Consider the following 27,900-nt stretch of genomic DNA (forward strand, 5'->3'; position numbering starts at 1 on the left):
ATTTAATAAAAACCAATTTGTTTACTGTGATTATCTTGGTAGAAAAAAAAAAGTGGGGATGATTACAGAGAGGAGAAGTATGTTTGCACCTGTGTAGACATTAGATTCTAGTCTTGCTGTCTTTGAGGATTTGTTATACACCTGTAAACTGGCCCGGCTCCTGAATGTTTCTAGCTTGGATATCTGGCTGGGATTGTCCAAATCAATGTTTCCAATTCTCTCCCACCCTTCTGATTTGCAATCACTAGGAGCAAAGACTGCACTCGAATCTCCATGTAAGGGGCTATACTGGTCCTCAGACACAGCCACACTTCGGGGACCCGAACCTTGGGTACAAATCCCACAGCAAAAGAAGGTTCCACCTGACGTCTGGTCCTGTGCAGACACTGGATACCTCAGAAACAAACTCCCCTCTTGGAAGTCACTCATATATTCCACTGTGGAATACTACACGGCAATGAGAAAGAATGAAATCTGGCCATGTGTAACAACATGGATGGAACTTGAGGATGTTATGCTGACAGAAATAAGTCAGGCAGAGAAAGACAGCTACCATATGTTTGCATGTATAGGAGGATTAGGAGGAACTTAACGGAGGACCATGGGGGAGAAGAAGAGGGGAAATGGGGCGGGGCGGGGGAGAGGGAGGGAGACAAACCATGAGAGACTCTTGAATGTTGAGAACAAACAGGACTGATGGGTGTCGGGGAGAGGGGAAGGGGGGTGATGGGCATGGAGGAGGGCACTTCTGGGTATGAGCACTGGGTGTTATATGCAAATCAACTTGGCAATAAACTTTTTTTAAAAAAAAGTCACTCATATAGTCCAACTTTCATGGCCACAGCCCCCAGTGCCTTGTTTTCACCCTTCTCCAATTATCACCACACTTGTCCAATTAGACACACAAATACCTTCCCAAGTCACAGAACATTCACACCCCCACTTTCTCGTGATTATCTAAATCGCATGCCTGCAATCACAAAAAGATCTCACCAGCCGCAGGCATCTCTCCAAGGCCAAAGTTGTTTTTGACGGCAGGACAGGCCTTGATCACATCATAGCTGAGCAAGGAGGTGTCCCGGCTGTAGCCACCACCACCTGCTGCATCAGGAGTCACATTTCTGCCAAAGCTGAAGCTCAGCCTCATAACATCACTGAACAAGCCACTTCGCATAGAAAGGCGACTCCTTCAACTCAGTCTTTTTCCGACTCTATTCCGGTTGGTTTGGGGCTTGGGGGCAGGGACTCTGAAGTGCACTCCAGACACCGAGGTCATCCAGCGCAGAACCACCGCGGTCTCCCTGGTGGGCTGGGCTTTCCCAAAAGTTGCAGAGGCCTGTTGGCAGCGCTAACCACCAAGCAAATCGGCCCCCGGGGCTGGAATGTCAGGAGAGGAATGAAGACAATGAGCCACTTAAAAGTCGTGAGCCTGAAGTCTTGACCGCAGAGGACCAGCACGCACTGCGAGGCGTCCAGAGGGCAGCTGGGAGTGGCGCCCAGGCCTTAAAGTTTTTGGGTCCTGAGGCAGGCTGGGGGCGGATCGGAAGGGGGGGGGTCACTCGTGCCAAGTCCCAGTCAGCAAACCAAGACTTAACACCCAGCCCAACTGCAGTCTGGCCTCTCCCAAAAGGTGACCTTCAGCCCGCCGGCCTGAAACCCCCGGTCCTCACCAGCCAGGGGACCTCCTGCCTGGAGAGGGGACTTCCTGACACGAGAGGGGAGGGGGCCTCCTGACTCGGGGAGGGAACCCTCGTCCCGAGGCTGCAGTCCGAGCAGCTCCGAGCTCCTCCCTGACAGACGGGACGCGGGGATAAATCGTGCTTTTGAACGTCATCTTCCTTTCTGTAGTTTCGGCCCACGTTTCTTTTCGACAGGAGAGGTGGTAACGAGCTGTGCAACAGCCGCCCCTCTCAGGAGACGCCGTGCTGGCGCCGACGAGGCTGGATGGCGCGGGAAGGCAGGCTCTCGTCCCTTCCCTCTCAACGACGGAGGCTTCTCGTCTCAGTCAGTTTCTGGCGGCCCCGCACCCGCGCTCTCCTGAGGTTTCCGCTTCCCAAGGAGGCCGACAGGCGCCGCCGAGAGCCCGCTCTGCAGAGCTCACCAGAGGTTTTGCGCCGAGGTGCGGCTGGGCTGCGGGAGAGGCCGCCTTCCGCGTAGGCAGCCGGGACACGGCGGGGCGGGGCCAGTGGGGCTGAGCCAGTAGGGCGGGACCAATGGCTCAGCGGGGCGAGGCCTGAGGGGCGGGGCCAGCGGGGCCAGCGGAGCCGGCGGGGAGGGGCCAGCGGGCGGACCACGGGGGCCCCGCCCCGGCCTCTGTCTCCGCCGTTCCGCCCGCAGCAGGCTGACAAGAGCTGGGAGCCGCTGCCGCAGCAGCCTCGTAAGAGCCGGCCGGAAGCGAGAGCCGGAGCGGGCCCGCCAGCCGCCGCCATGGGGAACCGCGTCGCGCGAGAGGACTTCGAGTGGGTCTACACCGACCAGCCCCACGCCAGCCGGCGCCGGGAGATCCTGGGTGAGGCCCGGCCCGCTCCCCGTTATGTGCGTGCGGCCTCCCGCCGCCGGGGCGCGCTCTGCGCTCCCCGGCGCCCGCGGCCCGTTAAGGGCCCGCAGGGAGGGGAGTCCCGGCAGGGGGACAGGAGGGAGGTATCCTGGCGGTCGGGAGGGGGGGTCCCGGCGGCGAGCGGCCCTGGCGGCGTTTTTGGAGCAAGGGGTCCCTGCGGGGGAGGGGTTTCTGGGTGTGGAGCGGCCCTGGCGGGGGATGGGGGCCCCGGAGGCGGGGGTGGGGAGGGACGGGTCCCGGCGGTAGGCGGGGGGAGGCCCGGCTGCGGCCCCCGTGGCGGCACTGGCGTGGAGCTGCCCCGGGCAGCCGGAGACCCTCCCCACCGCCCCCGGGGCGCTGCCGCGGGCGTGCGCAGGGCAGGGCGTAGTCCGGGGCGGGGGCGCGCGGGGGCTCGGGGAGGCCGGGTCGGCGGCCCACAGGCCAGGCGCACGGAGGACCGCGGGCTGGTCCCCGCCGGCGAGCTAGGCCCCGCTCGGCCCTGCGGGCGGAGGGCGCGGGCAGCTGAGGGAGGCTTCTCGGGCTCTGCGAAGGCCCCTCCCCGGATGCCCCCGATGCTGGGCGCAGGCCTCGTGCTGAGTGGGCCCCAGACCTGCCCAGGGGTCGGGCTTCGAAGTAACGAGATTGCTGTTACCGCATGCTAAAGATGAGGAATGGGTAAGATTCCAGGGGGACTTCACATTGCCTCCAAGGCAGGTGCTTTTAACTTCAAAAATACCAGGAACCTGTTGGGTGCTGAGTGGCAGTACTTAACTAGTTTTTATTTTTCGTCTCAACATCAATTTTCCCAGTGAAAAGAGAAAGCAAGTTTTTTTTGGTGGGGTGTTTAAAGTTAGAAATAGAAATGTCATGCTGTCATGGTTTTGGGGTTTTTTGTTTTGTTTACAAATAAGAGTTAGTAGGTCCACTTAAAACGCATTTTAAAAAGTCGAATCAGTAAATTGGTAGCTTGAACCTTTACAGTTGCCATTCAGGGTAGCTGGATGCTGTTTTCTTTCTTTCTTCCTTTTCTCCTCCCTCCCTTCCTTCCGTCCTTCTCACGAAAAAGAGGGTGAGGGAGCACAGGTGGGGAAGAGGCAGAGAGGGAGGGAGGGACACAAATCCCAAGTAGGGTCCAGGCTGTCCCAGCAGAGCCCCACTGGGGACTGGATGCGGAACTCCAATTTACAAACTGACATCATGACCTGAGCTGAAACCAAGAGTCTGATGCTTAACTGACTGAGCCACCCAGACGCCCTCGGATGTGTGCTTTTTAATTAAAGCAAATATGGTGCAAATCACTTAGGAGAGATAGCATAATGACACATTTTACTTATGACTTATCAACATGCTACATAAGAATAATCTGGTATCTACTTTGTAAAACCCCAACGCCTCAATACTGGGAGTTAGCCGTCTAATACTCAGGAAATCAAGGAAGTGAAAAGGTGCTTATTGATGCTTATCTCCGCAATGAGCCTTTTCCCACATACTTAATGTCACTGAACCATTTCACTTGGAAAGTAAAACAGGTTGATAAGTTTCTCAACAAAAATATAATTTTCAGCGCAGGTGCAAATAGTGCTCAATGTCCCGTTTCAGGAGTGGAGATGAAATAGCCTCAGGAAAGATAATATTTAAATGATAAGACCTATTTCTGCAAGTGTTGTGTTTTGGAGTTAGAAAAGCAATTCCTGTGTTCACCAGTCTCACCTCTCAGCCCTGAGCAACCCCTAATCTACTTTCTGTCTCTCCAGATTTACCTCTTCTGCACATTTGTTATAAATGAATTCACATAGACCTTGCTTGGTCTTTTGTGGCTGGCTTCTTTCCCTTAGCCTAACATTTTTAAGCTTTATCCAAACTGTAGCGTGTCAGTATTTTACTCCTTTTAGTGGCCAGGTAACATTCCATCGTATGGACAGTCCACATTTCCATTATGGGATCATCACCTGGTAGAGTGTGGGCTGTTTTCACCTTTTGACTATTACGAATAATGCTGCTGTGAACAGGCAAGTTATTGTATGGATGTGTTTTCATTGCTCTTGGGTGGAATTGCTGGGTAATCAGTAGCTCTGCGTTTAGCATTTTGAGGAAGGGCGGACTCTTCCAAACCAGCCGGACTTTTCCAAACCAGCCGCACCGTTTTACGTGGTCCCCAGCAACATGTGTGGACCCCAGTTTCTTCTCGTCCTTGTCTTTGCCTGTCTTTCGTCATAGCCCTTCTAGCATGTGTGAAGTGGTAGCTCATTTTGATTTCAGTTTGCGTTTTCCTAGTGACTAATAATGTTGAGCACCTTTTGTGTGCTTATCGGCCATTTGTGTATCTGCTTTGGGGAAAAGCCTGTTTAGATTCTGTGCCCATTTTAAAGTGAGTAACTAGGGCCTGAGTTCAGTCAGTTAAGCATCCGACTTTGGCTCGGGTCATGATCTTGCAGTTTGTGGGTTCGAGCCCCACGTCGAGCTCTGTGCTGACAGCTCAGAGCCAGGAGCCTGTTTTAGATTCTGTATCTCCCTCACTCTCTCTGACCCTCCCCTCCTCACATGTGTCTCTCTCTCTTTCTCTCTCTCTCAGATATACATAAAACATTAAAAAAAAATTTAAAGTGGGTAACTAATGTTAAGAGCTTTAAGAGTTCTTCCTATATTCTAGTTCCGGTCACTTATGAGATAACGTGATTTGCAAACATTTCCTCCCATTCTGTGGCTTCACTTTCTTAATAGTATCATTTGCAACACAAAAGGTTTTGGATGCAGTGTAGTTTATCAGTTTTTTAATTTTGTCACTTATGTTTTTGGTTTTAGTATCTAAGCAATCTAAGGTTATGAAGATTTACTTCTTTTTTCTTATAAGAGTTTTCCAGTTTTCTTACATTGAAGTCTGTGATCTGTTTTGAGTTAATTTTTGTGTATGGTTTGAGGAAGGGGTCCAACTCCATCCTTTTGCATGTGGATAATCTGCTGTTCCAGCACCATTTGTTAAAAAAAAGTTCTTCTTTCCTTATTTACTCATACTGGTACCATCATGGCACCGATTTTACAGACTAAAATAAGCTTTTCAAGAATTTGGTACAGAATCACTTGGAGCAACTTGATTTGTCCGAGAGAACGATACATTGCGGCTTTGTCATTTCTGTGTTCTATTTTAAATGTTCGGTTACAGAATACAAGCAGGGAAGGGGCAGGAAGAGAGAGAATTCCAAGCAGGCTCTGCTGTTGTGGGACTGGGGACATGGGGTCGGGTGGGGGTTTGTCAGGAAGGAGGTCATGACTGAGCTGAAATCAAGAGTCAGAGGCTTAACTGAGCCCCCCAGGCGCCCATCCTGATTTTAAAATACTTATAAAATGCGTATCACCTTCTATCCTGAGGCAGGTGTGTCCATTTAATCCAGTTTTATATAAGGAAAACATGCTGGAGCTCTGTCTAAACAGAACTATATAGTTTAGTACCAGCGAATTACTGCTTATCTTCACTGAACAGTTGTTCTGTCCTGGAATTATTCCCCGAATGCCCATATTTTAAGGAATGACTTAACTGAACTTTTCATTCATATGAGGAAAATTAGTTTTGGGCTAATTCACATCTAGGCCTGGAGGGTTACTTTTTTTGGTCTGTTGCCTACAACGTTATTAACATTTGATGAAATGAACTAAATCAACAAAGATTAGAGGGAATGGAGAGAGAGAACTGGGAGTTACTCACTGGGGGTTAGCACTACCCCCATGTCTTGTATATAAAACTGGACTAAATAGCTTCCTGCCTTGTTAAGTTTAAGGTTTGGTTGAATTCCTCATTTCACATTTAGAGAAAAGAGGATGAAGCTGCGCTTTATCTTTTCAAAAGATACCTTTATCTTTTCAAAAATATTCTAAATGACCTATCTCAAGAAAAAGGTCCTTGGGGGGCACCTGGGTGGCTCGGTTGGTTAAGCGTCTAACTTCAGCTCAGGTCATGATCTCGTGGTCCATGGGGTCGAGCCCCACATCGGGCTCTGTGCTAATGGCTCAGAGCCTGGAACCTGCTTCCGATTATGTGTCTCCCTCCCTGGCTCACGCTCTGTCTGTCTCTCTCTCTCAAAAATAAACAAACATTAAAAAAGAAAGAAAGAAAGAAAAGAAAAAGGTCCTTTGTCCTCATACTGTCCTGGGTCATAGCTACTCAGCAGCACATAAAACCAAAGGCGATGATTATACCTGGGCAGGTGATAAGACCCAGAGAAGAGTCTGCATTTGCCCTTGGCAACATGTGCTGAGATGTAGAGTTTTTTCTATTGGTCTTTTTCCTCCAGCTTGGATATCTGCACGTACAGTCAACAGAGAAAATAAGTATCCAACAAATTTAGCAGATCTAACACAGAAATGAGCACTTAGGAAAGTGGCATTGTAAGTCCGCAGGATCCTTTGTAATTATCCTGATGACTGTAAGAAGCCTACGCTGGCAAAAAATATTAGAAATCTAAATGTCTACAAATAGGGAAGTGGGTAGAAGTTAAAACTGGCGGCCAGAAGTGATTTAGTCACTGTAAAGGAAATTATGAAATCTAAGTACATACTGTCTGTAATACAGCATTTACATGTATAAGTAGATTGCGTATGCATTATATATAAGTATATACATGTATTGTCATAAGTATACAGTACATCTGTCAGACACTAGAATAGATTTCTTAGAATAGATTTCTCAGATTATGATCACAACTTTGTAAAACTCATTTTATATACAAAGAATTATTAGGGGCGTAAAGGGCATTGGATAGCATGAAATCTTTACTCATATGTGACTTCCTTTCTGGTAGTGTGGAGAATCTAGATTTTGAGGCTAATTTTTCCTGCATAAATTTGTTGCGACATGGTACTTAGTACCTTTACCCTTAATAGAGGGCATTTAATGATTGGGGGAAAAGTAATTCATGGGTCATGGGTTAATTTAACGCTGTTGGCTTAATTAGAATTGCAGAACTCTTATGTGGTCTTCAATTCCTGATTGTTTTTTCTTTACAGCGAAGTATCCAGAGATAAAGTCCTTGATGAAACCTGATCCCAACTTGATCTGGATTATAATGCTGATGGTTCTCACTCAGCTGGTTGCGTTTTACTTGGTGAAAGACCTGGACTGGAAGTGGGTCCTGTTCTGGGCATATGCCTTCGGCAGCTGCATTAACCATTCCATGACCCTGGCTATCCATGAGGTCTCCCACAATAGCGCCTTCGGCAACAACCGAGCCCTGTGGAATCGCTGGTTTGGAATATTTGCTAATCTTCCTATTGGTGTTCCATACTCCGTTTCTTTTAAGAGGTATCACATGGACCATCATCGCTACCTTGGGGGTGATGGCATCGATGTGGACATCCCCACTGATTTTGAAGGCTGGTTTTTCTGTACCACTTTCAGAAAGTTCGTGTGGGTTATCCTTCAGCCTCTCTTTTATGCTTTTCGACCTCTGTTCATCAACCCCAAACCGATATCTTACCTGGAAATGATTAATACTGTGATCCAGATCACTTTTGACATTATAATTTACTACGTTTTGGGAATTAAATCTTTAGTCTACATGTTGGCAGCATCCTTACTCGGTCTAGGTTTGCACCCGATTTCTGGACATTTTATAGCTGAACATTACATGTTCTTAAAGGGACATGAAACTTATTCATATTATGGGCCTCTGAATCTCCTAACCTTCAATGTGGGTTACCACAATGAACACCATGACTTCCCCAACGTTCCCGGGAAAAACCTTCCACTGGTAAGTAAAGGATTTGAAACATTCTAATTTCTGATGGTTATATGAACAAAATCAGTCATAGCTTGCCCATTTTATTTTTTATTTTGTTTTTTAATGTTTATTTATTTTTAAGAGAGAGGGAGAGAGAAAGAAAGGAACAGAATCAGCAGGGGAGGGGCAGAGAGAGGGAGGGAGACAAAGAATCTGAAGCAAGCACCAGGCTCCAAGCTGTCAGTGCAGAGCCCGATGAGGGGCTCAAACTCATGAACCGTGAGGTCATGACCTGAGCCAAAGTCAGACACTTAATTGACTGAGCCACCCAGGCGCCCTGCAGCTTGCCCACTTTAAGAGGAATCTAGTGTATTTTGTCCATCTGAGTTGTTCATCAAAGCAAACGACAAGTATAAATCCCAAGTCTGTCACCCTAACTTTACAGAGTTTACTCTCCAAATCCCTAAGCCTGGTGGTGGCACTTGGGGGTTAGCAGTGCTGAGGATGTGCCAGCTTACAAAGGACATCCAAGATTGAGCAGTCCCTGTGCGAAGGGAGCAGAAGCTCGTGTCGCTTTCATCATCGTCAGACGATGGGCCCAGCTAAGATTTATGTTCTGGCTTGTTGGGAATACAGACACCCTGTGGAATCGGCCTGCACTGTCCGTGAGCAGTTCCTTTCCAGGGCTGCAAACGTCCTGCAGGCAGGGACTGTCTGTCTCCCTGCCCGGCAGACTTGAATGTGTTTGTGGAGCATGTGAAGGAACACGCTTAGATTTCCCTGTAGGTTTTTAAATGTTGACTGAAGACAAACAGATGCCACATGAACACTAAATGGGACATCTCCTTATGGACTGGATTCCCACTTGAGGAAGGAACAATCTAGAGAGGACTCTGCGTCCATGGGGAGGCTTTGAATCTGGACCACGTAGTAACTAATATCATGTGGATGCTCACTTTCTTGGGTGTGAACATGGCATCATGGTTTTGTAGGAGGAGGTCTTTGTTAGATGCGTGTTCAGGAAAATTGGGGTGGAATGTGAGGGTAGGTTGTCACAGAATGTCTGCTACTTACTCTCAAAAGGCTCAGCAAAGAAAGCAAATTATGTGGGTATATCTGTGCGGAGAGAGAAAGTGACTCGGTTTCAGTTGGCAGGCCTGGGGAAGGGGCATATAGGTGTCTGTTTTACTGTCCTCTCAACTCTTCTCAAAGCTTCACATTTTTCAAGATAAAATGTTTGGGGGAAAACCACACAAACGAAGACAAGTTTGAAAGCATCGTGATGTGACGCTGGCACATCGACTTTTTGTCTTTCTGGCGGAGTACAAGCCTGTATACAGTGTTTGTGTCTTCCTAAGGAAGTAGACTTTTTACTTTTTAAAGAGGATATAAAGGTGGTTGCCGTTTGAACAAAGTGATATTTTCAACATTAACCGTAGAGTTGATCCTTGCACAAAACTGGGGTTGGGGTGCCAACTCCCTGTACGGCTGAAAACCCACATGTAACTTTTGACTCCCCCAGAACGTAACTGCGAATAGCCTGCCATTGACCAGAGCCTTATGGATGACGTTAACAGTCGATCAACACATATTTTGTATGTTATAGGTGTTATGTACTGTGCTCTTGCAGTAAGGTAAGCTGGAGAAAAGAAAATGTTAAGAAAATCCTAAGGAAGAGAAGACAGATTTGCAGGACTGCACTGTGTATATGGAAAACATGTCTATGTGTTAAGTGGACCCTCACGGTTCACACTCGTGTTTTTCAAGGGTCAGCTGAACTTGAACTCACAAGTTTCTTGACCAGTCCCCAGCACACATGGCTCGGTTCAGGTTCACTTGATGTACAGTCTTAGGCTCAGTAGCGTCCGCTCGGTTTCCGCTCGCTGCATGCAGTGGGGATGCACCTTACTCCGGAGCTCCTTACACTTGTCTGCATCCTCGGTGCTGTGGTCATCTTCCCCCTCCTGCCCTTTGTGTCCAGTGCGTCTCAGGGAGCATTCTGTTTGCTCCGCAGATAGCTGGTATTTATGGAGTAGTGACAGTGCATGTGACTAGCACGTCATTAATAGATGTGTGTGACAAGGTTTTTTCTGAACACTTTATTGAGTTGTAGTTCACATATACAGCTCACCTATTGAAAATACACACTTCAGGGATGCCTGGGTGGCGCAGTCGGTTAAACGTCCGACTTCGGCTCAGGTCATGATCTCACGGTTCGTGGGTTTGAGCCCTGCGTCCTCCACTGCTCACGCTGTGTCTCTCTCTCTCTCTCTCTCAGAAATAAATAAAACATTTTTAAAAAATTAAAAAAAGAGAAAGAAAATACACATTTCAGAGTGTGATGGGAAAGAGTCCGAAATCCTAGAGGGTCAAGTGTATTTCGGTGTTGAAACGCAAAGTGCCTTATGTTAGAATTCCCGAAGCTGCTGCCTTTCTGGGTTTGCTTTCAGGAGGGAGGAAGGCCTTGTGGTTTCTGTTTGTGTCCGTCATTGCTCTGTCCTGTTCAGTCGCACTCGGTCATCGCTCACCACCCCTGTTGCTATGTGTTTGCCCTCGTAGGTGAGGAAGATCGCAGCCGAGTACTATGACAGCCTCCCCCACTACAACTCCTGGATCAAAGTCCTGTACGACTTCGTGATGGATGACACAGTGAGTCCCTACTCGAGGATGAAGAGGCACCAGAAAGGCAAGGTGGAACTGGAGTAAGTGTCACTACAGCCGAAGGAAGGTCCTCTGTGAAACTTCACCACAGCTGAAAAGTGGCATTTCTGCATTAGTAATCCGGGGCCACGACTTTGAGAAGCCCCTCTTACAGTGTCCGCGCCTGATCCCTGCGCCACCAGGAGCTTACCTGGCTGTCAACAGCCAGCCCACCTGGCTGTCTTCCGCTGTGCTCACAGGAGATGTGTGTGCTGTGTCACTGTGGGGGAAATCTTCCCTGTCCGCTGAGGTTTTGTAAGCATATCATAAAAAAGCTTTAAAAACTCTTTCTAGTACGTTATTTTCACTATAAAGTTGTACTTTATTAAAACAGCTAATAAACTGAGCTATTAATCACAGTGGTGTTTGTGACATTTTCATACTTGACTGTCTTCATCTGATACAGTACTGGGGTGAGTCTACTTCAAAATGTCTCTGCCCTCCAAAAAAAAAGATATGGAAATCTCTTTCCCTGTAAGCTGGATTTTTAATTTCTACTCTTGTACATGGAACTTCTGTCACACTGCTGAATCCTCGTAGCCTGTTCATAAATAAAGTACTGAGTTTAATCACGTCCAACATTTCACTTCCTTTTTCAGATTCACAGACTCTCAAGTTAAAAGCAGCTGAGCTGGGAAGGTCTCACGTCCTCTCACTGGCACGGAAGTCGGCTGCGATCTGGTGGGAGGAGGAGGGTGGGCGGCAGCAGGCGGCTGGCGTCATGGGCCGTCAGGCTGGCAGCCCTGTTTCCCTGAACTGTCACCTGCATGAATTGAGTGTAATACAGAGCAGTCTCTAAAGACAATATGTGGCATCAAGAAGCCAAGTAGTACCCAACACAGCCCTCAGGCACCTCGGCTGTGAGATGTGAGGAAATTCCTCTTCCATCACCACCAGCCGGAGTGTTGGCTTCGCCCCGCTCAGGGTGAGAGCAGAGGCCTCGCCTCTGCAGGGCCGGCAAACCTGCTTGGCAGACTTCATTTCACCCCCGTGGTACTTTGCTTTCCCTTCCCGGCCCTCCCGGCCTAGAAATCCCCGGTACCCCAACTGTTGCTTAAAGAACCATCAGGCAGAACAGTTGAGGGCAGGGATGGAACAGGTTACCCCACCGTCTGTGAAGCACGCCTGGACCCAGTGCATTGTCTGCTGTGTCCTCTCTCCCATTGTCCTTGCCTGCAGGACTCAGCCACGCATGCTGAGGGTCCCCGGATCCTCATGCTCGCGCGCTGTGCCTCTTCCCAGCCCCGTCACCACGGGGCAGCAGTGAGCACCACTCACCCTCACCAGTCCTGGGGTTGACGGTCCCGTCACCTGTCCTTGCCTGGGTCTCCTAAGCAAGCAGCCCCTTTTCTGTCCCCGGCAATGACTTTTCCCAAGAGTGGCCTCTGACTTGGAGGGCCGGGCCCGGGGCCTGGGGAGCTCCGGGGAAGGGTGTGTGCCCTTGCGGCCTGTCCCCACTCCCTAGCAGTCCAGCGCCACTCCTGGACTCCCCGAACGATTCATGGCCCCACAGTCCACCTGTACCAGTGTGCGGTTTGTGTCCCCATGAAGTGGTAGGTAGCTCCTGGAGGGCAGGAAAAATTGTCACTGCCACCCACCAGACCTAGCAGGGTCCGTGCTGGGTGCTGAGTAAATGGAGAGCCGCCTACGGAGACAGTCTTTGAACTTGAACAAAGCAACAGGTAGAGGGCATGTGGGGCTGCACCCGGCTTTTCACATTCATCCACGGACGCATGCAGTGCTGTTCAAGTGAGAAGGGGGGCTGGCAGCGCTGAGAAACCGTCCGAGGTGGCCCCGGGCGAGCAGCAGAGGGGGCAGCTTATCGGTGGAGCCTGGCTCACGGAGGGGAAGGAATGAATTCCCTCCAGGGCCTGGGCACACGCTCCCTATGTGCCTGCGGACAGGCCGCGTCTCTGCAGTTTAGACTTTTCACCATCTAAACTCTCTGGTTCTTTAGGGTTTGGCTTTTTTGAATGTGTTGCAGAAGGGGTTTAGTCAGAAAGACCAGAGCCCCTGCCACCACCAGCCTCCTCAGATTCTTCTCGCTTGTGTCTACTTTCTCCTGGGGGAGGGAGAGTGGCAGTGGGGGTGACGCTGGGCGGGGCGGGGTGGCCCCACCAGCACCTCTGCCGCCCCTGAGGCTCTCCATGTGGACTCCAGCCTGCGCCTCTGCAGACGGGCCTACCAGAGGCTCAGTGTTTACGCTGGCTCTGGAAGCTAGGGCATTGTGCGCGGGAAGGGGACGGAGGAGATGCGGGCAGTGTGCGCACGGCTGTCGGGCGTGAGGAGCACCTGGTGAGGCGAGGCCCCCACCCCAGCGCCTCTGAGCACCTTAGCAGAGGCTGAAGAAAGGGCCGGCCTAAAATGCTACTCGGGAACATGGGCATGTACACTCACAGCAAAAATGCGCTTCCTTATTCAGCCTACAGGCACTCTGCCAGGCCCTGCGTCAGGCAGTGAGGACACGGCCAGAACGTGGTCCCAAATTGGAGAGCTGATGCTCTGGTGTGAGGATTGTGCGCAGGATCAGAAATCCACCCTAAAACGGGGGGTCCTGCACGGCTAAAGCTGAGGGGGGGCGCACAGCAGCCCGTAGGTCACCGCCACGTACTTCGTGCCGGGCTAGCAGGGAGGAACCCCACACTTTCTCAGGAAGAAACGGTGGGGGGAGGGGGTGTGCGGAGCGGCCGGGCCAGGGCCTGGTCCTGCTCTTGCACATGCCCTGCTGGCTTGGAGGCTGCACGTCTGGACGAGGAAATGTGTCCTTTCCTGTCTTGCTGGAGCCTTAGTCATGTGGAATGAAGCGAGGATGTGTTGGCAGGTCTGGAAACACCACTCTCAGAAGCCCGAGACCCTGGAGCAGCGGCAGCTGGTGGGGAGGAGAGGGGAGGAGAGCGGTTGGGAGCCACGCTGGCCAGAGGCCAGCCTCCCCAGGGCATCCCCGACCACAAGGAGGGCAGGACATGCAAGTTGGATCAGGCAGGGGTACTGCGGCTGGAAAGTTAATGAATGGTTGAGAAGAGAGAAGAATGGGAAGGAGCATGGGAGAACAGGACACCTGCGTGGCTTTGTGGCCTACAGCCTACAGTGGCCGATGGCCCACGATGACCCACAGAGCCAACACACAGGAGCAGGGCGGTTGGGAAGGTAGCTGCTGCCTCAGGCGGGCATGGCTCTGCAAGGGGTCGGGACCCTGTCCTAGACATGTCCGCTGTCACAGGGCTGCGTGGGGGCACAATACACTCCTTGGCCTGGGACACACACCTGGCATTTTCTCCCAAAGGCAGGATCCACAGACACACAAAGAGCATGTTCACAGCCCACGTGCCTGTGGCAGCCCCGGCGAAAGGAATAGAATGGGGGCTTTGTGGGAAAGCCCAGAAGACTTGCAGTGCCCTCGATGTTGGGCTCTGAGTCCTTGTAGATCAGTAGTTTGCTGATCTGGGTACAGCCTCTCATCTACCTCCCAAGGTCGCTGAACAGGCTGTCAGGAGGGGCCGAGTGAGACCCCAAGTGAACGGCCATTTGTCTTTACCAATATCATGTCACCTGGCCAGCTGGGGCTGTCAGTGATGATGGGAAAAGGGCCCCCAGCCCCATGGCCCTCGCGGCTCCCCAATGCCTTGGCACTCCAGGGGCGCCGCTCGGGGCCACCCACAGCCAGGGTCCCTGGTCAGGAGTCCAGTGCTTCTCCTCAGCCAAGGGTGGGGGTCAGAAACACACGGGGTGCCCCCCCACTGTGCCCCACTTTCAGACTCCAGTTCAAACTCTGCCCCCTCAATTTTGTAAAAGTTACTTAATCTCCTGCTACCTTATCAAAAACAGACAAATACAAGCAAGAGAGTTCACCAAAAATCAGTCTGAATGACAAACTCACTACATTCCTGACAGTTTCTTTCTCTCCCTTAAGCACATGTGACCCCCAGACCCCAGGCCGCGCACCAGATGGGCGCTCTGGGCTTCTCCTAGAGGGGCCCGGACTGCAGGATGGACCCAAGTAGAACCCAAACTTCCACGGCCCCTTGGGAATAGAGGTGGCACCCAGCTAATGGATCCTGAGCCCCAAGCCTCACACAATCCACCCATCCCCGTGTTGGCTCCTTTCTCGAGGGACCAGAGACACGTGATCGTGCTCTAGGAAAATCTCTGTCCTGAGCGCATGTAGCTGTGTTACTGTGTCATCTCTTTTCAAATCAGACAACTCGGTTAAAGCAGCAGGACAGGGAGAGTCAAAGTCAGGCCGGCTGCTTGCTCTCCGAGGAGCCGCTGAACCACAAACTTTAACTAGATCCTTCTGAGCCTGAGCCCTTGGCACCAGGCCATCTGCCTCCCAGCACCCCCCTCTCATTCTGTTCCCATGTGGAGGATGCTGAGCCACCAGCGTGGGGCCCTGGGTCTGACTGGGAGGATGTTCCTCTGCGACCGAGGGCTGGGCCGTACACATCACTGCCTCCCTGGGAGAAGGACGTACTGTCCTGGAGCCCCTAGGGACCACCCAGCAGGGTTCCAGGCCCAAGGCCCCGGGGCCCTAGATGCTCAGACCCTGCCCTGGCTCTGCACGGGTTTGCTGAGTAAACGACCAGACAGGGCACGGGGCCATCTCTACCATTTTGCAGTTACATGTTAGGAAGGCAAACGAATTTTCTAAGAAGGCGAGGCCAGTGGACGCACATGAGCTACATATTGCGCAGAGTCCTGCCTGGGGTGGGAGTGGGGCTGACGGTGCCGAGGGGGCTCCTGGGGGGGAGCTGATGGTGCTGAGGGGGCTCCTGTGAGGGTAGGGCTGACAGTGCCAAGGGGGCTCCTGGGGGTTGGGGGGGCAGGCACGGGGTCAGCCCACAAGCTGTCAGTCCTATCATCCTTATTGTGCAGCCAAGGAAACAAATTCAAAGTCTGTGACATTTTCCTTGAATCCAGAGCCCACTTCCTACTTAGTCTGACAGCTGAAGTCTGAAAGATGGGATCAGGTGTGTCACTCCCAGGAATGTGGCCCTCCCCGTCCCCCTGTGTGGTGGGGGTGTGTGTGGCCTGTAAGTTCTTCAAGCTGTCTCCTCAAAGTGCTCCCGAGGCCAGAGCGCACGTCTAACCAGTTTTTTTTATAAAGTTTTTAAAAAATGTTTGTTTATTTATGTTTTATTTATTTCTGAGAGAGAGACAGTGTGAGCAGGGGAGGGCCAGAGAGAGAGGGAGACACAGAATCCGAAACAGGCCCCAGGCTCTGAGCTGGCTGTCAGCACAGAGCCCGACATGGGGTTCGAACCCATGAACCGCGAGATCATGACCTGAGCCGAAGTCAGGTGCTTAATGGACTGAGCCACCCAGGCGCCCCAAACCAAACGCTTTTAATAGCTGGCTCAGAATCATACAGTTTGCAAACAACACAGTTCTGAGGAGGTGATCCCGCTGTTGTTCTTGGAAAAGCAGGCAGGACCCAGACCCAGTTTGCCAGCAAGAAAGGCAGGTGGACACGGGGACGCTGTGAGGGCCACAGATGCCTACTCCTCTGCCTGACAGGACAGGGGTGGGGGGGGCAGCTGCCGACCCAGCTTCAGAACCCTGGGCACAGCCCGGGCCTGTGAGTGGGACCCTGGGAAGGGAGCCCGGCCGGGCCACTGCCGTTCTGTGGCACTTGTCGACGTCTCAGAGAACAATGGAAGAAAACCCCGTGGCAGTGCCCTTGTGCCCGCACAAAGCCCTCTGTGCGGCTTCCCTGTCCTTCCGTCCACCTCCCAGGGCAGGTGGGACGGGCTGTGGGACCGGCGGCGGCCAGGGTCTGCTGGGATGCCCCCTGCCCCAAGGAAGGTCTGCTTGTCCCTGGGGCCTCTGGGCCCCGGCCGGGCAGCGAGGCTGTGCCTCCATTATTAGATGACACTCAGATCCCCGCGCTGGGTCCCGCGGTGCTGAGACGGCCTGCTTTCCTAACTACCTGATTTGAATGGATTCTCGTCCTGGGACTGGAATGGCCACATGAGATCAGGTTTTCAAAACCTAGCTCACCGTGAACGTGCTTGAGTGTAGACATGTGGGTGCAGTTGGGCGGGGTGGGCGGCCAAAGTGGGAGGAGCAGGTGGGCCTCTCACCTTCTTCCTGCCTCCCATGTGACTCACATACGTGTGAGCACACACGCACACACACACACACACACATGCGTGTGCTCACACAGGGTCTGGAGGCCCCATGTGACGCAGCCTTGGTTCCCCCCGTCACTGGTGGGGCCCCAGCCACAGGGTCCGCCGCGCACACGCCCAGGACTGGGCTGCTCCTGGGGCTCCGGCTGCCTGTCTGGAGCCCGTGTCTCTGCAGATTCCCTTCCTCCCCAGCTGCTGCCAGGGTTTCACCTAGGGCCGACCTGAGGCAACAGTGTGGGTACAAACAGCCTGTCTGGAAGGTGACCCTGGGGAATGGGGAGCAGGGTCAGGACAGAGGTGGCCCCTGTGTGAGCCTGGGTGGGCATGCCTGGGCGTCTGCGGTGGCCGCAGAGTCGGGACCTCGGAGCAGCTCCTGAAGCCCTGCATCTATCTGTCCTTCTGTCTGCTCCTGGGTCTGCACTGACAACAAGAGACTCAGGGGAGAGGGAGTGAGGTGTGCACACTTGGCAAATCCTGTCACGCTGGTTGGTGGTGTCTCCTGGGGACACGGACTGGGGCAGGGACTGAGAAAGCCCTGAGGTACAGAGACGGGGAGGCTTCTACCCAATGCGGGTGGGGGGAGCTGAAGGCCTGAGATGTTCCCTTGAGATGGAATTCCCATGCCCACCATGCGGGTCTCCACCTGTGCCCCATTGGGCCAGTGCCCCGATGCCCACAAAGCATAAGTCTTGGGAGCCACTGGTGGCACTGCTCTGTCTGAGGCCCTCGGAGGAACCGGGCCATGTGTTGTGGGTTGATCTGTCTCCCCCAAAATACACACTGAAGAGAAGCCCCCAGACCTCAGAATGAAACCTTATCAGACTCAGGGTCATGGTGGACGCGATTACTTCTGACAAGGTAATGCTGGAGCACGGTGGGCCCTGCGTCCGATGTTACCACTGTCCTTGCAATGGCCGCCTGTGAACATACTGCGTTTTCATGTGCTCACCCATGTCCCACGAAACTCAGGTCTGATGCATCTGCTCCAGGCGCACACTGTCGTTCTCAGAGACCTGCTCCCTGCAGGAACCAGCCCAGTGCTCGGCCACAGGGGCCGCCTCCCCTGCCTGGCGCTTGCTCCCCACGGAGCCCCGCAGCGCTCGCCACACTTCTGCTGAAAAACCAACCGACCGCTCGCCGGTCAGGCCTCTGCCCCCGTCCCTTGAACTGTCTTCCCAGGGGCTTCGGGTGCAGAGAGCAAGACGTGAGGCAGATGGTCCTGAGCTGGGGTCCGGGGAAGCTAGCTGGCAGCCCTCACTTTACACGCCTCACACACCTCACCACTTCTTGATAAAGAGGTAGGTCCACAAAGTTGCTCAGGATGGAGGGACCCGGTGTGGTGTCCCCCATGATTGGGGATGCGGCCCCAGCCCCACTGTGATGGTATCAGGGCCCCGTGCTGGGATCGCTGCCTGAATCGTCGAGGAGGTGCCAGAGCGTCCTCTACACACACACACACACACACACACACACACACACACACACGAGCCAGAGGCCGTGGGACATGCGGTCATGTGGTGGCCACCTCCAGCCTCCACGTGAAGCCCACTGTGCTGCCTGTGCCTTGGCCTCGGGCTTGTGGGTGGCCAGCCCTGTGGCCAGCAGTTTCTGCCGTCCAGCCGTCTGGTGTATGTGTCTCTGTTATGCCCAGATGGACAGAGCATGTGGGAAAGTCCTGCATGTTTTCATCAACGGCAAAGGAGAGGATTTAAAAACAAAGAGAGAGAAAAGAAAGTGCAACTCGGGCGCCTGTCCAGTGTGCTCTGTGAACACCAGGTGGGTGTCAGGGGGATGTCCCAATGTCAGGGAGGCCCGCAGAGGAGCGGGATCTGTACCCCAAGACTCCCCTCATCCTGGCGGGAGTGTAGGGATGGAGGCAGGTGGCCGCGCAGGGACTCAAGACCTACTTGACAGGAAGTGTTGATCAGGGACAAAAGCACCCAGCACCTCTGACCAGAGGAATACTTAAATCAGGCACAAACGTTAGAAAAATCTTAACGGTGCTGGTCATAGAGTAGTGGGATTATGGGTGGCATTGGTCACCTTTCCGTACGTTTCTAGGAGTTCCTGTAGTGCCAGCAAGGTGGGCGGCAAGCGTATCATTAGTTGGTCAGTGGACCTGGCACTGGTCTCCCCCTCACTGTGTGGGCCGGAGGCCAGGCTCCCAGGACTTGAGTCCCCTCTCCTTGGACGAGTCACGGCTCTGCCTTGCGACTGCTCGTGGAGCAGCATCAAACCCCAGACCGACTGCCCACAACTGTGCTTTGTGTCCGTAAAGAAAGAGATTTTCAGCGGTGAGACCCGCCGGCTGCTCCTCTGGCCGCGCAGGTCCCATGTGAGCCGATGCTCTGACCCCACACGGGAGCCCCGAGGGTCCCGCTGTCCACCTGTCTGCTTTTCCACCTGTCGTCACACAACAGCACACTCGTCCCCTGCAGCCCCATGTGCCCCGTGTGCATGTGAGTGTCTGTGTGCCCGTTTCACTGACCTGACCCCCACCCCCAGGAGAGGCCCATGGGACTCTGGGTTTGCTCAGAGCAGAACGGCCAGCGCCCAGCACCAGCCCGACTCACGCTGCCAGGGTAAATATTTGCTGAACAAATTCACAAAATCTGTCCTTCCCCTTACACTTCTGCCCTATGGTCTCCAGTTCCAGGCCCCATGGATGCCCGATGGCAGCGCCTACTATGCATCAGGATGTGCTTCCCTGATGAACTTGGTAGGTGTTACCTGCCGCCACGTGTTACAGCCCCCGAGTGAACACAAACGGGGGTCCTTCAGTTTGGAGACCTGAGCTCCACCCAGAGTCTCCTCCTTTGAGCTTTGTGACCCTGCGCTTGTCTCTGATCCCCTTGCCGTGCAGACCACCCACCCCCGCCCAGGCCACCCAGCAGCCCCTCAACTGCAGGCGCCCTTTCACCTCAGCAAATGCCTGCTGGGCCTGATGCCTGGGGAGCGCAAGGGCAGGTGCAGACACCATTCTGTTGGGTCTGAAGGCGCTCCTATGGGCTTCACCCTGCGAACAGGCAGGCACACACGTGTCTGTGCCACACGCAGCCCCAAAGGCAAGCACATCTATGCAGTGAGTCAGGGCTGGCGGGAGACTGAGGGTTCCTGGCCCGTGTAACTGTCTCCATGACTTTGAACCTGAGATCACTTCTCCCTCAGCGACTATCTCAGTCATACTGTGTTTCCCAAAAGCAACCCTGACTCTAAAAATGCTTCCTTTGTGAAAGATGTCACAAATACAGGAAAGAGAGTGAAATGTATGCATCTGACTTAAAGGATCACAACAGAACAAGGGCGGGGGGGTCACCAGTCAAGTCACGTTGTACGTTGTACAAGATGAACGATGTGTATGTCACGCACCGCCCATCGTTAACAACACTGTGCCGTCTGCTTACAAACTCAGAAAGCAGGTAGATCTCACGTCATGCGTTCTTATCACAAATACTAAAATTAATGAAGAGGGCAGGAGATGACAGGTTTATGCCATGGAATGTCATAATGGGTTCACAGGTGGCCGCTTATCTGCAACCTCATCCAGCTGTTACAGTGGGTACAGCATTTTGTATGCAGTTGTACTTCATTAAAAAAATTTTTTTTACATTTATTTCTTTTTGAGAGACAGAGTAAGACAGAGCATGAGCGGGGGAGGGGCAGAGAGAGAAGGAGACACAGAATCCTAAACAGGCTCCAGGCTCTGAGCAAGCATTCAGCACAGAGCCTGATGCGGGGCTCGAACCCACAAACCGTGAGATCATGACCTGAGCCGAAGTCGGACACTCAACCGACTGAGCCACTCAGGCACCCCATGTATGCAATTGTACTTCAATAGTGGGTAAACAAGAACGGAGCAGGGCACATGCACCACAGAGGACCCCCGGGCGTCCCCCCTCCACACCCTGTCCCTGCAGAGGAGACCACTACCCTGCCTTTTGAGTCAATCTCTCCCTTGCTTTTCTCTTGTTCCGAAGTTCTCCATGAAAAAGTGTTATTGACTCCAAAGGTAAGGGAATCAAGAGCAAAAATGAACTACTGGGACCTCATTAAGATAAAAAGCTTCTGCACGGACAGGAAACAATCCATGAAACTAATAGGCAACCGACGGAATGGGAAAAGATAGTTGCAAATGACATATCAGATAAAGGGCTAGTATCCAAAATCTATAAGGAACTCACCAAACTCCACACCAGAAAAACAAACAATCCAGTGAAGAAATGGGCAGAAGACATGAACAGACACGTCTCCAAAGAGGACAACAGACACATGAAACGATGCTCAGCATCCCTTCTCATCAGGGAAATACAAATCAAAACCACACTGAGATACCACCTCACGCCAGTCAGAGTGGCTAAAATGAGCAAATCAGAGAACTCTAGATGCTGGCGAGGATGTGGAGAAACGGGCACCCTCCTGCACGGTTGGTGGGAATGTAAACTGGTGCAGCCCCTCTGAAAACAGTGTGGAGATTCCTCAAAAAATTAACAAAAAACACCCCTGTGACCCAGCAATAGCACTGCTAGGAATTTACCCAAGGGATACAGGAGTGCTGATGCACAGGGGCACATGGACCCCAATGTTCATAGCAGCACTCTCCGCAATAGCTAAAACATGGAAAGAGCCTAAGTGTCCTTCAACAGATGAATGGATCAAGAAGATGTGGTTTATCTACACCATGGAATACTACATGGCAATGAGAAACAATGAAATCTGGCCATGTGTAGCCACATGGATGGACCTTGAGGGTGTTATGCTGAGCGAAATAAGTCAGGCAGAGAAGGACAGATACCATGTGTTTGCACGTATAGGAGGATTAGGAGGAGCTTAACAGAGGACCGTGGGGGAGGGGAAGGGGAAAAATAGTTGGGGAGAGGGAGGGAGGCAAGCCATGAGAGGCTCTTGAATACTGAGAACAAACTGAGGGGAAGGGGGGAGATGGGCATGGAGGAGGACACTTGTTGGGATGAGCCCTGGGTGTTATATGGAAACCAACTTGACAATAAACTGTGAAATAAAACAAAATAAAATAAATCATAATGCAAATAAAAAAGGAGCCTTTCGAGGAAGCAGAAATCAAAATCATTGAGGAGGGAGGAAGACAAATTGCTGCAAAATGTTTCTCATTCATTCGTTCATGGAGTTTCTTCAAATTACTATCACGAAATTTTTTTTAAATGAGAAAACTTTTTAAATTGAAGCATAGCTGGCATATGGCATTATACTCACGTCATGCGCACAACAGTGTGGTCACCCTCTGCCACCGCACGGTGCTGCGACAGTATTGTTGACAGTATTCCCCGTGCCACACATCACATCTCCGCGACTTACCCCTCCGCCTCCCCGCGGCTCCCTGGGGCCCCTGAGGCGGGTGGCAAGCGCAGTGTGGACAAGGCGCTCCCTGTCCGGCAGGAGCATACGTGCTCAGAAGCTCGCAGGGAGTGCGCTGCTCCGGGCTTTCTGCCTCCAGACTCGCTGGCTGCCACACTCGGGTGCTCTCGGGTGCTCGGGAAGCCAGGCACTTGGCTCTCCAGGGAAGGGACAGAAGAGAACAGGCAGAGAGAAGTGGCCAGGCAGTCGGTGGCACTGTGTTCATGTTCAAAAGCCTGGGGGGGCGGGCGTTTGCTCCGTGGTTATGCCCTGTGGCGGGTCTGTGTTGTGAGCTGCTGCAGGCGGGTCAGGCGGCCTCCCCTGGGCCCCCAGCCCCCCCTCCCTGCCCCCCCATCTTCTGTTCCTTGGTGTTCCTCCTCATTTTGGTGGAGTGCACCCTGATGTCTTCCTGAACGGTGGAAGGGGTGGAAGTAGACAAGACAGCACCTGGGGAACAAGCTGACCACCACGCCTCCTGGGGGGGCGGGTGCTCCCAGAAGCGGGCCTGCCACTGGGCTCGTGGAAACTACCAGGGCGGATGGGGTGGCAGACGACTAGGAGGCGCAAGTCCCAGCCTGGAGGAACTTAGGTGAGCGCTGGTGGAAAACCTTCAGGAAGCGGTGAATGGAAACCCCAGGCCCTCTGCACAGGCTCAGATGGGCGTGCGTCCGGTGCCGGGGTAGCCACTCTTACTGCCCAGACTCTGGAGGGAGGCCTGGGTGCCAGGCACCCTCCACAGGGCACACTGAAGAGGTTTGAAGGTCTGGGGTTCAGAGCCGGTGCCGAGAAAGGATTCTTCAAAATTCTTCTTAAGTGCAAAAAGGTGGTTTTATTAAAGCAAGGGGACAGGACCCGGGGGCAGGAAGAGCCGCCCTGGGGTCGTGAGGAGTGACTGGTTATAGAATTGGGGGAGGTAAAGACAGAAGTTTCTGAAAGGACTTGCATATTTGAAAGATTCACAGGATCCTAGAGGCCTGGCTCTTGTCAAGCTAAGGCTGTTTTCCCCTCTAACAAAGCATGAAGAGAGTTGGGAGTTCCTGGAGAAACATTTTGCTCTGCCTGCCTCAAGTATCTGTTACTGGGCTGCAGGTTATAAGGAAATTTAATTTTATCTGCCATTTCCTTCTGCCTTTGTTCCCATATCAGGGGACAGGGTCTGACTGGCCTGCTCTGCCTTGGAGGAGGGGCACTGAGCCACGGCCCATGTGCGTCTGCTCTGTCCCTGCCGGTGTGCGGCTGGGGGTAAAAGCAGTCTCAGATCAGGTCCGTGTCATCATCTCCCCATCTCAAGGCTGGGAGGCGTCTGTGGTCATAGGAGAGGACTCGGGCCCCATCCCTGGGCACCATTGACCGTGATCTTGGTCAGCTTGTTCCTGGGTTCCCCACCTTTAAACTGCAAGGGTGGGGGTTTAGGGGTCCTCCCCGGGGAGATCGAATGTGCAGGTCCCCCAAGTCCCACCCGGGGACTCTGCTTCAACAGGATCCGCAGCAAGGCCTGGGCCGTTTACATCTGAAAAACCTCAGGTAATTCTTGTATCACGGAGTTGAGAAACACTGACAGACTCTCACAGGCCTTTGGCAGCATTACAATCCAGAAGTTTTGAAAACCAACTGCAGGTAATATTTTCCCAAACGAAACCCAAATGGTAGTGTGCTGCTTGAGCTCAGCCCCACGGTGGGAGGCCCTGGAGGAAACACATCCATCATTCTCCGGTATCTAGAAACCGCTTCTGATTACACGGAGGACAGGTGGGCACATTCTTGACTGTCCCTGGGCTTCAACATTCGCCCATTTTCTTAAATCTTTTACTCCTGAGCGTGGACAATAGGGTAGCTATTTCTCCCGCCCCCATTATCTATTTAAAAATCACTGAACTGAAATACATCTGGATTAAATGATACATTGTCTCAGATTCACTCTGCAATAATCCAGGTGGGGAGACTTGAGGGAAGGACAGATGGAATGAGACTGGGCACGAGCTCATCGATGGAGAAGTTGAGTGTGGGGCACGTGGGGGCTCACCCTGTTTGGACCAGGGTGACATTGCTGTGTCTGGACCAGGTGATGGTGACACTGCTGTGCTTGATCTGCAAAATGGCAGCTGTTTATGGGTTAACCAAGCACTATTCTCTCACATGTTCAGAAGTTTCCATAGGAAATAGCTAATCACACATTCAGCTGTATCCTCGCTGTTCTTGTTTTTTGGTTTGTGGCTACATCTTGCCTCATAAACCTTGACCTACAAACCTAACAGCCATTTCAACAGGCAGCTGTTTTTCACAACTGGAGAATGCACGGGGTGGCTACTGCCTAGAGGCTTCTGATACTAGTTGCTTGAGTTTTAAGAAACACTATCCATTATTTTAAAAACATTATCACTGTTCCCAGCCACACTAGAGGCAGAACGTCTTACAGACACAGGAGACAAGACACAGAACTCGACTTCCTAACAAAGCAGCCAGTAGGATGTAAGACAGAGGGGTTAGAGTTCAGTCAGTCTTGGTTCAAATTCCCAGGTGCCACTTGTTAGCTGTGTGACCAAGGGAAATCTATTTAACCTCTCTGTGCCTCAGTTTTCTAAAATATAAAAAGATACCATATTCCTCAGTTTTGATGTCTTAGTAAAATTATGTCTATAGTTCACCTTCCTTTGCAGAAATGACAAAGCCGTGACATTCTGTGTTAAAGCACAGATGCTCCAAGCCCGTGCCCTGCAGGCATATGAAATACTATAGTTAATAAGTGACTCTAAGCTGGAAGCAGGGGTTGGAAGGTCTGATGGCTACTTTGACATCGGAAGCTCTTCGTGAGCTGCAAAGAGTTGAGGCATCTGAAAACCAGCAGACATGAGGCAGGTGCTCAACACGTGTTTGTTGAATTAACACGGAGAACATGGATCCAGCACTTAGAGCTGATCTGGCTCTGAGCGCCACAGTCTGAGCGGGCACAGAGCGCAGTTTGCACAGAACTTGAAGGGAGGGACTGGGCGGGCGGGACCCCGGGGGGAGGGGGGGGGCGGAGCTGTTCCAGGGAGCGGGGACATCCCAGCAGCAGTTCCATGTGAAAGAACAATGTGCTTCACTGGAGTGGCAACAAACGTGGTCGGGGGAGGGGACAGGACAGGGGCCGAAGCTGGGGTCACATCACAAAGGTCCCTGTGTAACAGGGCATTGGAGGTATTAATCTGAGAAGTGACACTGTGACCAAACAGAGCAGAAGTGATGAGAGGCTGATGGCTGTTCCAGGCAGGGATTTACTGGGGCACCGAGGAGAGGTCAGGGAGGGTCAGGGGAAAAGGCAAGGATAGGTCAGTATGTCCCCAAGGAGAGGTCAGGGAGGGTCAGGAGGGAAGGCAGGGACACGTCAGCATGTGTCCCCAAGGTTGGGGGAGGGGATCGGGAGGCAGGCAGGAACAGGTCAGCATGTGTCCCCGAGGCTGCGGGGGGTGGGGTCCGGAGGGGCGCAGGGACGGGTCAGCATGTGTCCCCGAAGTCAGGGGGGTAGGGACATAGAGGCGGGACTTACTAGCACCTGGGCACTTAAAAGTCCTGCTTCTCCTCGAGCTGCATGTCACTGACAGGTTAAACCTCCACCCTGGGCACAGGTTTTAGGATGGTAATGAGGGACCACGGGGAGAGGTGGCCACCAGGGTCCACTGAGGGGCAGACGGTTTCATCGTGTCTTGGCCCGTCCCTGCTCAGCGTCATCCCGGCGCGCTCCTACCACATGTGCTCCTCAGGCACCTGGCTTTAGCAATTCCTCCTCTTCCTCACGGAGGAAGGCTCGCTGGATCTGGGGCCAGGGCTGAGAGGACCCGGGTGCTGGCCCTGCTCCGTGTCAACAGGAAGAATTAGAGCTCTGGAAGGGTGACCCTGTGTGACAGTGCTCAAGGCTGGAACAGGACAGGCACCGTCACGGCAGCGTCTGGAGGAGCTCTCAGAAACACTCCTGCGGAAGCGGGGCCTCACCACTGTTCGGAAGATGGGCAGCTGCCTTCAAGATTGCAAGTGTGGGCGGGAAAGACAAAGGGCAGAAGAGAAGGTGTTGTTGGGACAGAGGGAATGATCCGTGTTCGAGTTTCTGTTCTGAGATGTGCTGTGGTCTTGGGAGACAGAATGTTCTGGGCTGTGACAGAACGTGTACTTCTTGCCTCCACGCCCGAGAGCCCCGATCCTGCCAAGCCTCCCTCCTGTCCCCGGGTAAGGCTCACTGAACTGCACAGTCATGTCAACGCCCAAGAAGTGAAACCATCCAGATGGCAACTTCTGTCCACATGCCCTCGGTGGCTCACCTTCTGCTCCTGAGAGCAGAGAATGGCGCTGGTGTCAGGCTAACTAACACTCCCTTCCTCTTTACCTCAGTTTCTCACCACCTGTGGGATGGGAGGACAGTGTGAGCAAAGCACCTGGAGTCTCGGGGGGAAAGGAAGGTTAACTCAGCCTTGGGCATACATGGCTCTTCGCGGTTCTTTAAAGTAACCCCACTTTCGATGTTGATGCTCTATTCTTAATCTTTAATATGTTTTCTATTATTAAAAGTTTTAATTAAAAAATTTAATGTTTTATTTTTGAGAGAGAGACAAAGAGACAGAGAGAGACAGAGCATGAGTGGGGAAGGGGCAGAGAGAGCAAGGGAGACACAATCTGAAGCAGGCTCCAGGCTCTGCGCTGTCAGCACACAGCCCCATGTGGGGCTCAAACCCACGAACCATGAGATCATGACCTGAGCCAAATTCGGATGCTTCACCAACTGATGCACCCAGGCGCCCTCAAGATGTTTATTATAAATCACATCAGATAAAGGATTGTGAATTACAGGGAAAACTGGGACATTAGTTTTAACTTTTTGACTGAAGTGAATATACAGGAAAGAGCCCAGCACAGGGAGCAAGGACTCTCCACAGAGAACACGTACCCATGTGCTGGGCCCTAGGTCCAGGTCCCTTCCAGGCACCACCACCCCAGGAGTAACCATCACAACTGTTAATGGCATCCATGCCTATTTGAACTTGACACATTCACGAGCAGGATGCACCAGGTCTTCGTACTCTCAGGATCTGAGATCATCGCCTGTGTGGTTGCAGGGTCGCATCCCAGTGGCCAGAAACACGACAGTCTGCTCCACTGCTGATGAGTGTTGGGGCTGGCCCCGGTTCTGGTCTGGGATGGACTTTGCTGCTGTTTGGTGAACACGTGTACGGGTTTCCATCGGGTGGACATGCAGGAGTGTGCTGCTGGGATATAGGCTCTTCATGTGTCCCTCTCTCGGTTTCCATACGACAAAGTCAGATTTCTATGACCGCTGAATCCACATGTCAAGTCCTCATGTAGAGGGGCCGTGTGCCAAACAGCAGTCCATGTGCAACGGCCTTGTGAGACTGGAGAATTCATGTTCATTGAACATGCCTCGTGCACCAGGCACTGGCTGGGTGAGGAGACCAGACGGGCAGGAAGC

The 27,900-nt window shown here is 52.6% G+C and overlaps 1 protein-coding gene across 1 annotated transcript; it reads left to right on the top strand.

Moving 5' to 3' along the window:
- Window positions 1-2,319: 2,319 nt before the first annotated feature.
- DEGS1 (delta 4-desaturase, sphingolipid 1) lies at window positions 2,320-11,382 on the top strand. Its single transcript, XM_039235863.1, has 3 exons — window positions 2,320-2,509; window positions 7,535-8,277; window positions 10,807-11,382. The coding sequence occupies exons 1-3, from the start codon at window positions 2,428-2,430 to the stop codon at window positions 10,951-10,953; spliced, it is 972 nt and encodes a 323-aa protein (XP_039091794.1). The 5' UTR covers window positions 2,320-2,427; the 3' UTR covers window positions 10,954-11,382.
- Window positions 11,383-27,900: the final 16,518 nt, after the last annotated feature.

The sequence above is a fragment of the Hyaena hyaena genome, unplaced genomic scaffold (assembly GCF_003009895.1).
Source record: "Hyaena hyaena isolate Hyena2069 unplaced genomic scaffold, ASM300989v1 scaffold_103, whole genome shotgun sequence".
NCBI lineage: Eukaryota > Metazoa > Chordata > Mammalia > Carnivora > Hyaenidae > Hyaena > Hyaena hyaena.